This window comes from Heterodontus francisci, chromosome 23, assembly GCF_036365525.1.
Source record: "Heterodontus francisci isolate sHetFra1 chromosome 23, sHetFra1.hap1, whole genome shotgun sequence".
Taxonomy (NCBI): Eukaryota; Metazoa; Chordata; class Chondrichthyes; order Heterodontiformes; family Heterodontidae; genus Heterodontus; species Heterodontus francisci.
The window spans coordinates 9236314-9250482 of NC_090393.1; the positions used below are offsets into that span (position 1 = coordinate 9236314).

Here is a 14169-nt window from a genome sequence, read left to right on the forward strand (position 1 = left end):
CAGTGCTCTCCCTCTCTATTACCAGCATGACTACAATCAGGCTTCCTTGCATTTCATTTCCTTGCTATGTATTTTTATGACCATATAATTCCTGATGTCATTCAGCCTCCTACTGTAAGTACTGATTATAGTATTGTCTTTCCACAGTGCCTGTAATATCTTTCTTACTGATCGTGTAAGAAAGGCCTTACTCCTCGACGCATTGGAATCTGCTAAATGCCACAGCTCCTAGTTGACAGATCATGATGCTGCATTTCAGACTCTTTGCAATCTCCTGAACTATCGTCAGAGCAGAACACATTTTCTTTTAATGGCACAAATTGACCTTTGGCTTGCCGTGCGAAGCCCCATAAAGTGTTATCGCTTACTGTCAAGTTTGTAGAATGATGGAAGCCCCATCCCATGCACAGGATGTTTTGCTGGCTAATTCAACATGCTCCATAACCTCTGGGAGCACAGAGGAGCTTCCCGATGATGCATCTGTGTCTGGATTATCTGTTACAGGAGTCGATATAAATGGTGAGTAATCAGTACCAATGTCTAGTTTTGTTAAATTCTCCACTAATGTACTTCCTAGGGTATTTTTAAATTTTTATTAAAATATGAAAAATTTGAAGTTCACACATGTGAAGATGTATCTATTGAGAGCTGATGTTAATAGGAGGTGCCAATGCCAGGTTTTGTTTTGCTGAGTAGGTGAAATCGCTGCTTGTTTTAAAGTACTTGTCTGTATAAATTTAGTGTTGTGTGCTTCTTTCATAGAATGGCTACAGTTGGCCCATCATGTCTATACCAGCTCTCTCTGTGCTATTTAGCTGGAGAAATGCAGTTATTGTTAAATCATTGTGTAATTTTGAATCATAGTTCTAAGAGGAGGAACTGAATTTTAGTATTTTCAAATTCAGATTGTAGAAGAGCCATGCATTTCAACATGCATTTTATTTAATTATTTTGTGAATGTTTTTCTACACAGTGAGTGGTGCTGATGAGCTAACTATGTGACTAAGTGAAATTATCATAGGCATAAATGGAGTCAATAACCCAGGGCTGCAAATGTCACTATAGTTTATATATAAACACAGATGATTGTGATGTTACGAGCACTCCCTGTTTGAAGTAAATATAGAAAGGGAAAATCTAATATTATCTAAGGATAGGCAGTGATCTCTTTTTAGTTCACCTCTGAAGTCCCACAAAGATCTTTGGCTTTGCTCCCACCCCCACTCCCTTTCCATGTCTACATCCTGCCACTCAAGTGATATTATCTACATGGTCAAAACCGCTAATGTGACGCCCCTGTTCAAGAAGGGAGGGAGACAAAAAGCAGGAAACTATAGGCCAGTCAGCCTGACATCGGTCGTTGGGAAAATGCTAGAGTCCATTATTAGGGAAGAAATAGCAGGACATTTAGAAAAGCTTAATGCAATCAAACAGAGTCAACCTGGTTTTGTGAAAAGGAAATCATGTTTGACAAATTTGCTAGAGTTCTTTGAGGATATGACAAGCAGAGTTGATAAAGGGGAACCAGTAGATGTAGTGTATTTAGATTTCCAGAAGGCATTCGATAAGGTGCCACATAAAAGATTATTGCTCACGGTATTGGGGATAATGTATTAGCATGGATTGAAGATTGGTTAGCCCACAGAAGACAGAGTGTCTGGATTAATGGGTCTTTTTCATTTTGGAAAGACGTAACTAGTGGAGTGCCATGAGGATCAGTCCTAGGGCCTCAATTATTTATCCATATTAATGACTAGGAGGAGGGGGCAGAGTGTAATATATCTAAATTTGCTGACGATACAAAAATAGGTGGGAGGGCATGTTGTGATGAGGACATTCGGAATCTGCAAGGGGATATAGATAGGTTGAGTGAGTGGGCAAAAACTTGGCAGATGGAGTTTAATGTAGGAAAGTGTGAGGTCATGCACTTTGGTAGGAAGAATCAAAAGGCAGACTATTATTTCTTCTCAGAGAGTAGTGAATATCTGGAACTCTCTACCCCAGAGAGTAAGTATTTAAAGAGCAGGTAGATAGATTTTTGAAATATCGGGGAGTTGAGGGCTATGAGGAGCTGGCACGAAAGAGGAGTTGAGGTCTGGGGCAGATCTGCTATGATCTTATTGAATGGCGGGGCAGGCTTAAGGGGCCGAATGGCCTACTCCTATTTCTTATATTCTTATGTTCAACTTTGTGTGCATGTCAGTGACACCAAGCTCTACCTCTCCATCGCTCCTTTAGGCCACCGCACAACCTCTGTGCTGTCACGTTTGTCCAGCATCCCGTTGTGAATGCCATAACTTTCTCCAGTTAAACATTGGGAAGGCTGAAGCCATAATCTTTCCCTGCCCTCCCACCTGTGCTGCGACCACAAACTCTGCTCACTTGCCACTGATTCAATCTGTGTCTCCAAGCACTGTCTTGGACTAAACCAGACTGTTTACAATCTTAGTATCCTGTTTAACCAGGAGCTGGGTTTCAGGTCCTGTATCCTTTCCACTACAAAGACGACGAACTTCCACCTCTGCTGTAGCCCTTAGGCTTTGCACATGCCTTTGTCGCCTCCAGACCCAACTGCTCCACTGCTGTTCTTGTTGGCTTCCCTTCAGCAACTAGTCCAAAACTATAATGCATGTATCCCGTCCTCCTCACCTACCATCCTTATCCTCGCTGACCTAGAGTGGTTCCCTGTTCTCCAATGAATTGAATTTAACATTTCCATCCTTAAAAACCCTGTATGGCCTCACTTCATCTTATCTCTGCAATCTATTCTCTGGCTTTCTGTACATCTTCCCCTCCATTTGGCCCACCAATTCCTTGGATCTGCTCTGGAATTATGTTTAAACCATTTCTCCAACTTTTTTTAAAAAAAGAAATAATCTTTAAAAGCCATTTCTTTGATCAAGCTTTTGGTTACTGTTCCTACTTTCTCAAACCCTGGCTCATTGCCCCATTTTCCTCGTGCCTTTCTTTGATGAATCTTAGGTTTTTTTTTACATTAAAGATGTCCTTTAATTGCACGTTATTGCAAGAGTAATATTTTTGAGTTTGTTATCCTCTAAATTTTCTCTCCTTTCTGATCAAATTGAGTGTTGCTTCTGTGGTGGAGTAAGTAGCTTCCTAAATATCACAGGACCAATGTTGCTCATGAGCTAACTGCTGGAAATCTCTGGATGACCTGGAGACAATATTCCTTTCCATTTTAATAAACTTCAATATGCTGTACTGCTAATTGAGACTTTGACTTTTAAAGGTTGTTTGGGGTTTCCTCCTTTTTTAACTTATTTATATTTCTTAGCAATAAATCTTGTGGTGAAATTGCTGCATTAGCCCAATCTTTGAGTTTCCTGGGGATTGTGGGGTGGGGGCGCGTGAAATTAGAAATCGGCAATGTTTTTAAAACATACCTTGCACCTCCATTCCCCGCCAGGTGAAGCAGCGATTTACTTGTACTTCCTTCAATTTAGTCTACTGTATTCGCTACTCACAATGTGGTGTCCTCTACACTGGGGAGACCAAACGCAGATTGGGTGACCGCTTTGCGGAACACCTCCGCTCAGTCCAAAAGCATGACTCCAAGCTTCCTGGCATTTGCCATTTCAACACAGCCCACTGCTCTCATGCTCACATCTCTGTCCTGGACTTGCTGCAGTGTTACAGTGAACATCAACAAAAGCTCGAGGAACAGCATCTCATTTACTGATTAGGCACTCTCCAGCCTGCCAGACTGAACATTGAGTTCAATAATTTCAGAGCATGACGGGCCCCCCTTTTAATTTAATTTTATTTTTAATTTTTTTTTGTTTTGTTTTAGTTTTCATTTTTTTAACTATGTGCCTACCCACTTTTTTTCATGTTTGTACTTTGGGCCAGGGCTGTTCATTTTCCGTCAATTAACACCCTGTCTGCACTAGCTCTTTGTGTTTCAGCACGCATTAACATGACCACCTTGTCAGTTATTCTGTGATCTTCTGTCCTATCAACACCTTGCCTTTTGTTGCCTTTTGTTACCTTTTGCGCCACCCCCATTTTATTTGCTTAAAACCTATTACATTTCTAACATTTGCCAGTTCTGACAAAGGGTCGCTGACCTGAAACGTTAACTCTGCCTCTCTCCACAGATGCTGACAGATTTGCTGAGTATTTTCAGCATTTCTTGTTTGTATTTCAGATTTCCAGCATCTGCAGTATTTTGCTTTTATTACCTAGGTGCTTACAAACGTACCTGAGAATGAGTCAACTGCCTATCTGCAGGGAAATGGCAGCTATGTACTGAGTCCTAAAGAGGAGTAGGGGATGTTTTTTAATGAAGTAACCAGGTGGAAAAAAAGGACAAATAAAAACAAAGTATAATGCCTTTCACAGCACCAGCAGTATTTCTGAAAAGACCAAAGAATTTTGAAGAAATGGGCTAAAATTTGCAACTTCCCAAATCTCCTCAGCATTTGCCTGTTGCAGATTGTCAGAAAGCTGATAAATTATATGACCTGATTGAAAAAACACACTTTGAAAAGTATGGAGCGAAAGATCATTTGACGGAAGTTTCAGATAAGGAATGTTTTTACATACAGGCAAGGAAGCCACTCAGTTATAATTGTGCAAATTGTGAAGGATAATTGGAGCTGAAAATCTTGTACCTGAAACCATACCCGAGTGATGCAATGCCTACAGTGCTGTTCCTTTGTGTTCACCTCCCACTCACTGTTTGCAGATTGCATTGGTGAAATTGTAGCCAATCTCTGAGCCAGTGACAGCAGATGCGATTTCCCCCACCCTAGCACCTGGAATGCAAAACATTGTGTTTTCCATGACTGTGGAATCATAGAGCATTGGTGGGTGCTGGCTATACAATCAAAAATCTGCTGAATTTTTATTTTGGAATGGTTCAGTTGACCAGATCAAAGGGTTCTGTCAGATTGATGGTTCATTGACCTAACTGTTAACTGCCCTAAAGGTGAACAAAAGTAGCCACCTTTATGCATCAATTATGTCACACTCCAGAGGCTTGAGCACAGTATCTAGGCTGGTACTCTAGACTGTTGCACCTTTGGAGGAACCGTCTTTTGGATGAGACATTAAAACTGAGATCCTGTCTCCCCTCTCGATTGGGCATAAAAGATTCCATGGTGCTGGTTTGAAGCAGAGCAGGGGAGTTCTCCCTGAACTGGCCAAAATTTATCCCTCAACTAACAACATTAAAAAAAAAAATGATTATAATCACATTGCTGTTTGTGAGACTTGCTATGTACAAGTTGGTTGGTAAGTTTCTGACATTGCAACAGGGACTGAACTTCAGAGCTACTTAATTGGGTATAAAGAGCTTTAGGACCTCCTGAGGTCGTGAAATGCACTGTATAACTCCAGTCTTGCTGTTTACTATTTTGTGACATACACATTTTCTCTGAAGTTGGAACATAAAAATTATTCAACAGATGGGAAAAAATGTAAATGTGTTTTTACTTGTTCGCTGGACGTGGGTGATGGTGGCAGGGCTGCATTAATTGCCCATCTCAAGTTGCTTGGAGAAGGTGGTGGTGATGGGCTGCCTTGTACTGTCGCAGTCCATGCGGTAAATCCTTCACATTGTTTATAGCTGAATGGTTTCCTTGGTTGTTTCAAATGGTGTTATGAATTAACCATTTGGTGTCACTGGAGTCACAAGCAGGGGTGTCAGGCTCCATTCTCCAAAGGACATTAGTGAGCCACTTGGGTTTTAATTGCAATCCGGAAGCTTTCACAGTTATTCCTCTGGTGCTAGGCTACAAGTTATTCATGTTTTAAATTTGGTTTGACCTCATGAGCTGTGGGTGGCTGGACCATTACCATAACCACTACACCAAAGCAAGAAACTATATATGAAATATGCAACTAGTAAAGGTTGCAATGGAGATTATTCACTGAGTAAAATTGCTGTGTCTGTGTGATGTATAATAGAAAAAATACTTAAACCTATTATTACAAGACCAGGCAAATTTAATATCTGTAAAGGAGGGAAACTGTCGCTTAAAAAATCCTTTCATCGCTCAGATGTAGTTCCACCTACCACTACCTGCCACTTCCCTCCAACCACACACCATCCTAACTTGGAAATATATCATCGTTCCTTCACTGTCGCTGAGTCAAAAACCTGGAACTCCCTTCCTAATAACACTATGGGTGTACCTGCACCACATGTACTCCAGTGGTTCAAGGTGACGACTCTCCGCCATCTTTGCAAGGGCAATTAGAGATGGGCAATAAATTTTGACCTTGCCAGTGATGCTCACATACCGGGAACGGACATTAAAAAAAAAGCATTTTATGGAAAGTAAATATAATTTAGGGCTCCGACTCTAGATCAACATTACAAATTTAATGTTGGTGTGAAGCTGAGCTGCTTTGTACTAATGCAACAGTTGGAGTTTTATTCTCGGTTCCTAATATTGTAGAAAAGTAACTTGTGTTTTTGATGGATCTCACCACTCTAATACAACACCAGATTTTGCTGATGCTTTGTTCCATAGGTGCCTCTGGCATTTTCCCCTTCTCCACTGCACCCCCACCTCATTATTTCTGATAAATTAAGCTTGTCTTTTTCCTGTGATCATTGAACTGTTCCTATTGTTTGTTATAGATGTTTTAGATGTCAAAGTAAAGTACACAAGTTTGGTTCACATATAAACTTAATTTTTTCAGCTTGAGAAATGCCAGGTAATAGGGTAAAGTTCTGAAATGCAATAATTGTAAATCTGACTAGATTAGAGGAATACATTCATTGTGCATTAAAGTAGTTTTGTGGATGTGTGAAATTGATCTAGCCAGTTTCATTTTCCTTGGAAATATTTTTCCTAGTCATTGCTTTTCTTGTGTGTCAGTTTTAGTTAGTATCTGCATGTATGATCAAGATTAACATTAAGTGCCAAAGTCATTGGCTGGAAGTTGCGCTGTTACAGTACCTTGAATGTTTGGATGGGAAGAAGGGAGAGAGAGAAAATGAGGGACAGTGTTTTGATACGGAGGATGGAATTCTGTTAAGAGAGCTGTCAAATGTGACAACTGCATGTACAGAGTGAGGCTGCAACATATTGGTTTCATTGTAACCAAGTCCACGTTAAAGTCTGGCTCGGGTATAAAATTGAAACCCGACTCGGCGCCCGAGTCCTTTAATTATTTTTTGCACCCAACCCGACACGAATATCGTTCATCCGTTCTGGCAGCAGGTTATTCCTGCAGATGGAATTGTGGGGAATCATGGGTAAGCCTGATCCCGTGACTTCCCGGAAGCAGCCCTGTATAGGCCGGTCCAAGTTCGAATGCTGGACTCAGAATATAGACACATATAGTCGGGTTCGGGTTGGGTAGCCAGGCTTTAGTCTACATTGCTTTAAATGTACCATTGATAATGGGTGTGTTTAATGTCCTGGATAGCTTCCGCTTGTCTGGGCAGAAAATGTATAAGGATAAATTGTAGCAAGTTCCAGAAGTTTAAAAAAGTAAAATTGTGGTTGACAGAAAAATTGGACTGACTTTCCTGGTAACATTTTTCTTGTCCATAATAATTCAGTGGACTGCATACTGAAGAGGGACAGAATTTTCTAGTGGTATAAAATTGGATGCACAGAGAGAGGATTGAGTTCTGATCTTTCTTTGGTCAGTTTAACTCCCGCGTTGAGTGGGAGTACGCCAGTAATCCAGAGAACGTGAATGAGTTCAAATCCCAGCACGCCAGTTTGAGAATTTGAACTCTGTTGAAATAAACAAACCCAGAAATAAAAAGCTGCTGTCAGTGAAAGTGACTATGAAGTTGTCAGATTGTCATAAATCCTAGTTGGTTCACTAATGTCCTCTGGAGAAGGGAACTTGCGGTTCTTACCCAGTCTGGTCTATGTGATTCCAGCCCCATTCCAAAGTGGCTCGCTCTTAACTGACTTCTGAAGTTGCCTAGAAGCCATTCAGTTGCAAAGTTTGCAATGAAGAAGATAGCACACCATCATCACTGTCACCTCAGGGTATCTAAGGATGTGCAATAAATGTCAGTGATGCTCAAATCCAAAGAATCAACCAAAATTAAGTTGGAGTTTAGGCTGGTTGTACGGTTGACACTTCAGATGTAGCCATATTAGGAGGAGGGAGAAAGAGAGAGTTGGAAGAGAGAAAAATCTAGCAAGGCGTGTCTTATCTTGCATAAGAGTACCTTCTGTTGGCTGGTTGTGAAATGATATAGTGCTTAGACTGTGCAACTTTAAGACCTTGTACTGCATTCAGTGGTGGATTCATGCCTGCAGTTACTCCTGTTGCTGACCCTTGTACCATTGTGGGAAAGTACTGATCACAGCGTGGGTACTTTTCCATGCAGAGTTGGGTGGAGGAGGCAGAAAATTAAAGAGGGCGCCATAATCAGGTTTCTGATTCGCGTCTCTGCCAGTTTGAGCAGCATATGTATTGGCTTGGGAAAGGATAACTGTCCCTTGCTCACCTTTGATGCTTGGCCTGGAAAACCAGAAACGCGGTAGAACCGTTTATGGTGGTGGTGGTGGGGAAGGAATGAGAACAAATATTCATCAACAATTATTCATTGATTAAAATAAAATTGCCAAAATGTCCTTAACATTTAGGTTTCAGCGCTGAATGGGTATGGTCAGCCAACAAACTGATGGAGATGTGTTATTTTCAAACCCCCTCTCTCTTTTTTTTCTAGGAGCAAACTTTACAGAGCTTTATTGTGACTTTTGGAATGTCAATGGTGTTTCTCAAAAGACAATTTATGTTTTGATTTATGATGAATTACTAATTCCTAATTCTGGCTGAGTGTAGTTTGGTCATTCACCCTGTATGTACGTATTCTTTAATAAGTTTAGAGTGGTGCTGGCACTGAAAGTCAACAATAAGTTATTGGCTTGTTTGTACACACTACAAGCTTAAAGGAAGTTGAATAGGAGTGAAAGTTCTCAAGGACAGCTTGTGGAGCTATCCTAAAAATAGATGTACATTGGAAAATCGACAATTTGTGGCTCTAAGCTATGTTTTTATGCTCTGAAACTTTCCTTCCAGTATATGCCAGATGAGCATTTTGAGACAGAAGAAAAGAATTCTGAGTCTTTGTCTTCCTTCTTAAGATTATATCTATAATGAAAAGTAGTTTTCTGTTTTCCATCCTTGGTAAAACAAGAAAGAATCTGAACTTGGGCTGATGGGTTTGATGAGCCAAAAGAAAATTAATTTCACTTATTTCAGTTGTCCATTATTTTCCTCCTTGCTGCTTTCTGTGAATTTTCTCCCCTACCCCCTCATCGCATTGCCAAATCTGGAATGCTTAAAAAATGCCATAAACTTAGTTAGAAGACTGAGAAAAATAAGATTAGAACTTTGCTTTTCAGCTAGTGTCAGGTTTAAGTGGTAGAATAGGGTGGTACTAGTTGCTAACTCTGCTTCATTTTTCATAGGTGCCTATGTGAACAGTACTGATAAAGTGCCAAACATTGGAACAGCTTTGGACGCCAGCAGTATCTCAGGCAAACATGAGGGCAAGATCCAGCAACAGTGTGCTTCCAGTGATAAAGGTGCTGATGGTGAAGGAGACAGTTGTCAGAATGGATCTAAGTCCGTTTGCAGGTCCACTGGGCCTTCTGGCATTCCCCTGGCTGTCTCTAACTCACCAGAAAGTCAGCCACCAAAGTGCAGATCTGATGAGAGCACAGAGCCTTCCCCAGGTGTGGATGGTTTCCATGGCAACTTAAAGAAGCCTCAGGGAGCTAAATCTGAGATGCTTGTTCAAAAAAGTGAAGCTTTGCAGTCGCTCATTCTAAGTCTTCCTATGCAAGAAACCGATTTGTGTAAGCATTTATTTACAGTGGTGGCTCTTCCACCCTCCTTCCTCCTTTTTTGAATTTTCCTCTTTGCCAACATTGGCATGCTTTTTAAGCTTAATTGATCAAGCTGGCAACTCCATGTGCTATCTCTTTCTGTGCATGTGCTACCATAGAGACTGTCTTTTAAGAAAAAGTTGGGACATGAAAAGCTGTTCTATTCCAAATGTCAGTAGCTAAAAAGTGACGTTTGCAGATATCAGATATTACAGGTGTCTGCGAGAATAAGGGACAGAGCTTGCTGGATGGTATTGTAGTGGGTAAGTTAGGAGTGAAGTAGTTTATGTTTTAAGATGGAACTTTGTTTATCTGAATCATGTCGCCAGGTCGTCTTCTGCTTCAGTACAAATAATTCGTTTCAATTTCCATTCATGATTTTGGAAATTGTTACTATGTCTCCTCTTTCCCCTCACCCCCAAAAAACTTATTTTTCCCTGCCTGCTACTGAGAGCAGGTTTGGACGTGGGTGCAGAGGAAGCCGGAATTGGGCATATGGCTGGGGTGGGGGACTAGCAGAGGTGGGATGAAGCCATAGAGGGAATTGTAAGTGAGGACATGGATTTTGAATTTAAATCTGCTGTGTGACAGGGAGCGAATGGAGGCTGGTGAATTAAGGAGCAGGTGCAGTTTAATGTAGGCAGCAGGGTTTTTAGACAAATTGAAGTTTGTGTTTCAATTTGTTTTGGCAGCTGCCATGATATAGTATGATGCCATTTTCAACTTTTGGTTTACAATCATGCATGTCTTTTTGTTGGTACTTGTTAATTATGTTCTCCTAACTGTGTGATTACATACACTAAAATATAAATTAGATCACGTTTTCCAGAATCTTTATTTGTGCAGCTGCCTAGTTGCTGTACCCCTGTTTTAGGCACTGATTGTCTCCAGTATCTGCAGTTTTTTTTTTTAAGTAACAAGAGTTAATGAAGTGAGGTCAACAGTTAAAACTATAGTGTCAGAAAAACTCATTGCAAAAATCTAACCTTAAAAGAAACGGGTAGAATAGATTTGAAAATCCGCTCTGCTATGGTCTTTTGCAATGTAATTAACCTGCATTCTTAAAAATAGTGACAAAGAAGCAACCCAAGTTAATTATGAAATGCAAACAAATGCTGGAAATACTCAGCAGGTCTGGCAGCATCTGTGGAGAGAGAAGCAGAGTTAACGTTTCAGGTCAGTGACCGTTCATCAGAACTTCTGAAGAAGGGTCACTGACCTGAAACGTTAACTCTGCTTCTCTCTCCACAGATGCTGCCAGATCTGCTGAGTGTTTCCAGCATTTCTTGTTTGTGTTTCAGATTTCCAGCATCTGCAGTATTTTGCTTTTATACAAGTTAATTATGAAATTGTTTACCCATACAGACCTTTATTACTATTACAAAATTTGTATGTTTACAGGAGACTGAATGCGGGGAGGTTTGCTAGTGCTGTTGGGGGGGTGGGGGGGGGTTTAAACTAATTTGGCAGGGGGATGGGATACAGAGTGGAGGTACATTAGGGGGTGATGCACAGCCAAATATGAGAAACTGAGTCAGTCTGGAAGGCAGAGAAAATATAGACCTGTTGAGACACAAGTGAATAATGCAAGGCTGGATTGCACCTATTTTAACACAAGGAGTCTTACCAGAATGGCTGTTGAATTGAGGGTGCTGATTAACACATGGGAATATAATATTATTGCTATCACAGAGACAACGTTGAGGGAAGGGCAGGACTGGCAGCTCAATATTCCAGGATATAGAATCTTCAGGTGTGACGGAGGGGCGGGGGTGTAAAAGAGGTGGCATTGCACTATTGATCAAGGAGTCAATTACTGCAGTAAGGAGGGATGATATCTTAGAAGGTTCCTCAAATGAGGCCATATGGGTACAACTTAAAAACAAAAAGGGGGCATCACGTTGCTGGGAGTGTACTACAAGCCTCCACACAGTCAGGGAGAGGTAGAGGACAGATATGTAGGCAAATCTCAGAGAGGTGTTTTAGTTTTAGAGATACAGCACTGAAACAGGCCCTTCGGCCCACCGAGTCTGTGCCGACCATCAACCACCCATTTATACCACTCCTACACTAATTCCATATTCCTGCCACATCCCCACCTGTCCCTATATTTCCCTACCACCTACCTATACTAGGGGCAATTTATAATGGCCAATTTACCTATCAACCTGCAAGTCTTTTGGCATGTGGGAGGAAACCGGAGCACCCGGAGGAAACCCACGCAGACACGGGGAGAACTTGCAAACTTCACACAGGCAGTACCCAGAATTGAACCTGGGTCGCTGGAGCTGTGAGGCTGCGGTGCTAACCACTGCGCCACTGTGTAAAAATAATAGGGTAATAATAGTAGGGGATTTCAACTTTCCCAATATTAACTGGGATAGTCTTGGTGCAAAAGGCTTAAAGGGGGCAGAATTATTAACGTGCATCCAGGAGAATTCTTTGCGCCAGCATGTAGATAGTCCTACAACAGATGGGGCAGTACTGGACCTAATCTTGGGGAATGAAGCTGGACAAGTGATAGAAGTGTCAATGGGGGAGCATTTCAGGGATAGTGACCATAATTGTGTAAGATTTAAGGTAGTTATGGAAAAGGACAAAGATGGACTGGAAATAAAGGTATGAAATGGGGGAAGGCTGATTTCAATATGATAAAACAGGATCTGGCCAAAGTGGACTGGGAGCAGCTACTTGTAGGAAAGTCTACATCAGACCAGTGGGAGTCATTCAAAAAGGAAATATAGAGAGTTCAGGGCCAACATGTTCCTGTAAAGGTGAAGGATAGGACCAACAAGTCCAGGGAAACTGGGATGTAGAGGATTAGATAAGGGGGGAAAAAAAAAAGGAGGCTTGTGGCAGATTCAGAGGGCTGAAAACAGCAGAGGCCCTAGAGGAGCATAGAAAGTGTAGGGGGAGTACTTAAAAAAAAAAGTAATTAGGAGAACGAAGAGGGGACATGAAAAAACACTGGCGGGCAAGATAAAGGAAAATCCCAAGGCGTTTTATAAGTATATTAAGGGCAAGAGGATAACCAGGGAAAGAGTAGGGCCCATTAGGGACCAAAATGGCAATCTGTGTGTGGAGCCGGAGGACATAGTGAGGTTTTAAATTATTACTTTTCATCTGTGTTCACTATGGTGAAGGATGATATAGGTGTAGAGATCGGGGAGGGGGAGTGTGATATACTTGAACAAATCAGCATTGAAAGGGAGGAGGTATTGGCAGTTTTAGCGGGCTTAAAAGTGGATAAATCCCCAGGCCCAGATGAGATGTATCCCAGGCTGCTATGTGAGGCAAGGAAGGAGATTGCAGGGACTCTGACACAAATTTTCAAAACCTCTCTCACACAGGAGAGGTGCCAGAGGACTGGAGGACAGTAAATGTGGTACCATTATTCAAGAAGGGTAGTAGGGATTAACCTGGTAATTACAGGCCAGTGAGTCTGACATCAGTGGTAGGGAAACTATTGGAAAAAATTCTGAGGGACAGGATTAATCTCCATTTGGAGAGGCGGGGATTAATCAAGGATAGTCAGCATGGCTTTGTCAGGGGGAGATCATGTCTAACAAATTTGATTGAATTTTTCGAGGAGGTGATTAGGTGTGTTGATGAGGATAAAGCAGTTGATGTCTACATGGACTTCAGTAAGGCTTTTGATAAGGTCCTGCATGGGAGATTTGTCAAGAAGGTAAGAGCCCATGGGATCCAGGGCAATTTGGCAAATTGGATCCAAAATTGGCTTAGTGGCAGGAGGCAGAGTTGTTTCTATGATTGGAAGCCAGTGACCAGTGGTGTACCGCAGGGATCGGTGCTGGGACCCTTGCTGTTCATTAATGATTTGGACATGAATGTAGGAGGTATGATCAGTAAGTTCGCAGATGACACGAAAATTGGTGGTGTCATAAATAGTGAGGGGGAAAGCCTTAGATTATAGGACTATGTAGATGGGTGGGGCAGTGGCAAATGGAATTTAATCCTGAGAATTGAGGTGATGCATTTTGGAAGGACTAACGAGGCAAGGGAATATACAATGGATGGTAGGATCCTAGGAAGTACAGAGGATCAGAGGTACCTTGGTGTCCTTGTCCGTAGATCACTGAAGGCAGCAGTACAGGTAGATAAGTTGGTTAAGAAGGCATGTGGGATACTTGCCTTTATTAGCCGAGGCATAGAATATAAGAGCATGGAGGTTATAATGGAGGTGCATAAAATGCTAGTTAGGCCACAGCTGGAGTACTGTGTACAGTTCTGATCCCCACAGTATAGGAAGGATGTGATTGTACTGGAGAGGGTGTGAAGGAGATGCACCAGGATGTTGCCTGGGCTGGAG

General features: G+C 41.6%; 1 protein-coding gene across 3 annotated transcripts in view; it reads left to right on the top strand.

Moving 5' to 3' along the window:
• Positions 1-14169, top strand: part of golga3 (golgin A3) — an 88394-nt gene that overhangs the window by 19929 nt on the left and 54296 nt on the right. Inside the window, exons 2-3 of one of the 3 annotated variants that reach the window (XM_068054641.1) lie at positions 148-519; positions 9420-9809. In XM_068054641.1, coding sequence (XP_067910742.1) covers positions 384-519; positions 9420-9809 — 526 coding nt within the window. In that variant the 5' untranslated portion in view covers positions 148-383. The remainder of the gene's footprint in view (positions 1-147; positions 520-9419; positions 9810-14169) is intronic. The other 2 variants (XM_068054642.1, XM_068054643.1) reach the window with 2 other exon arrangements.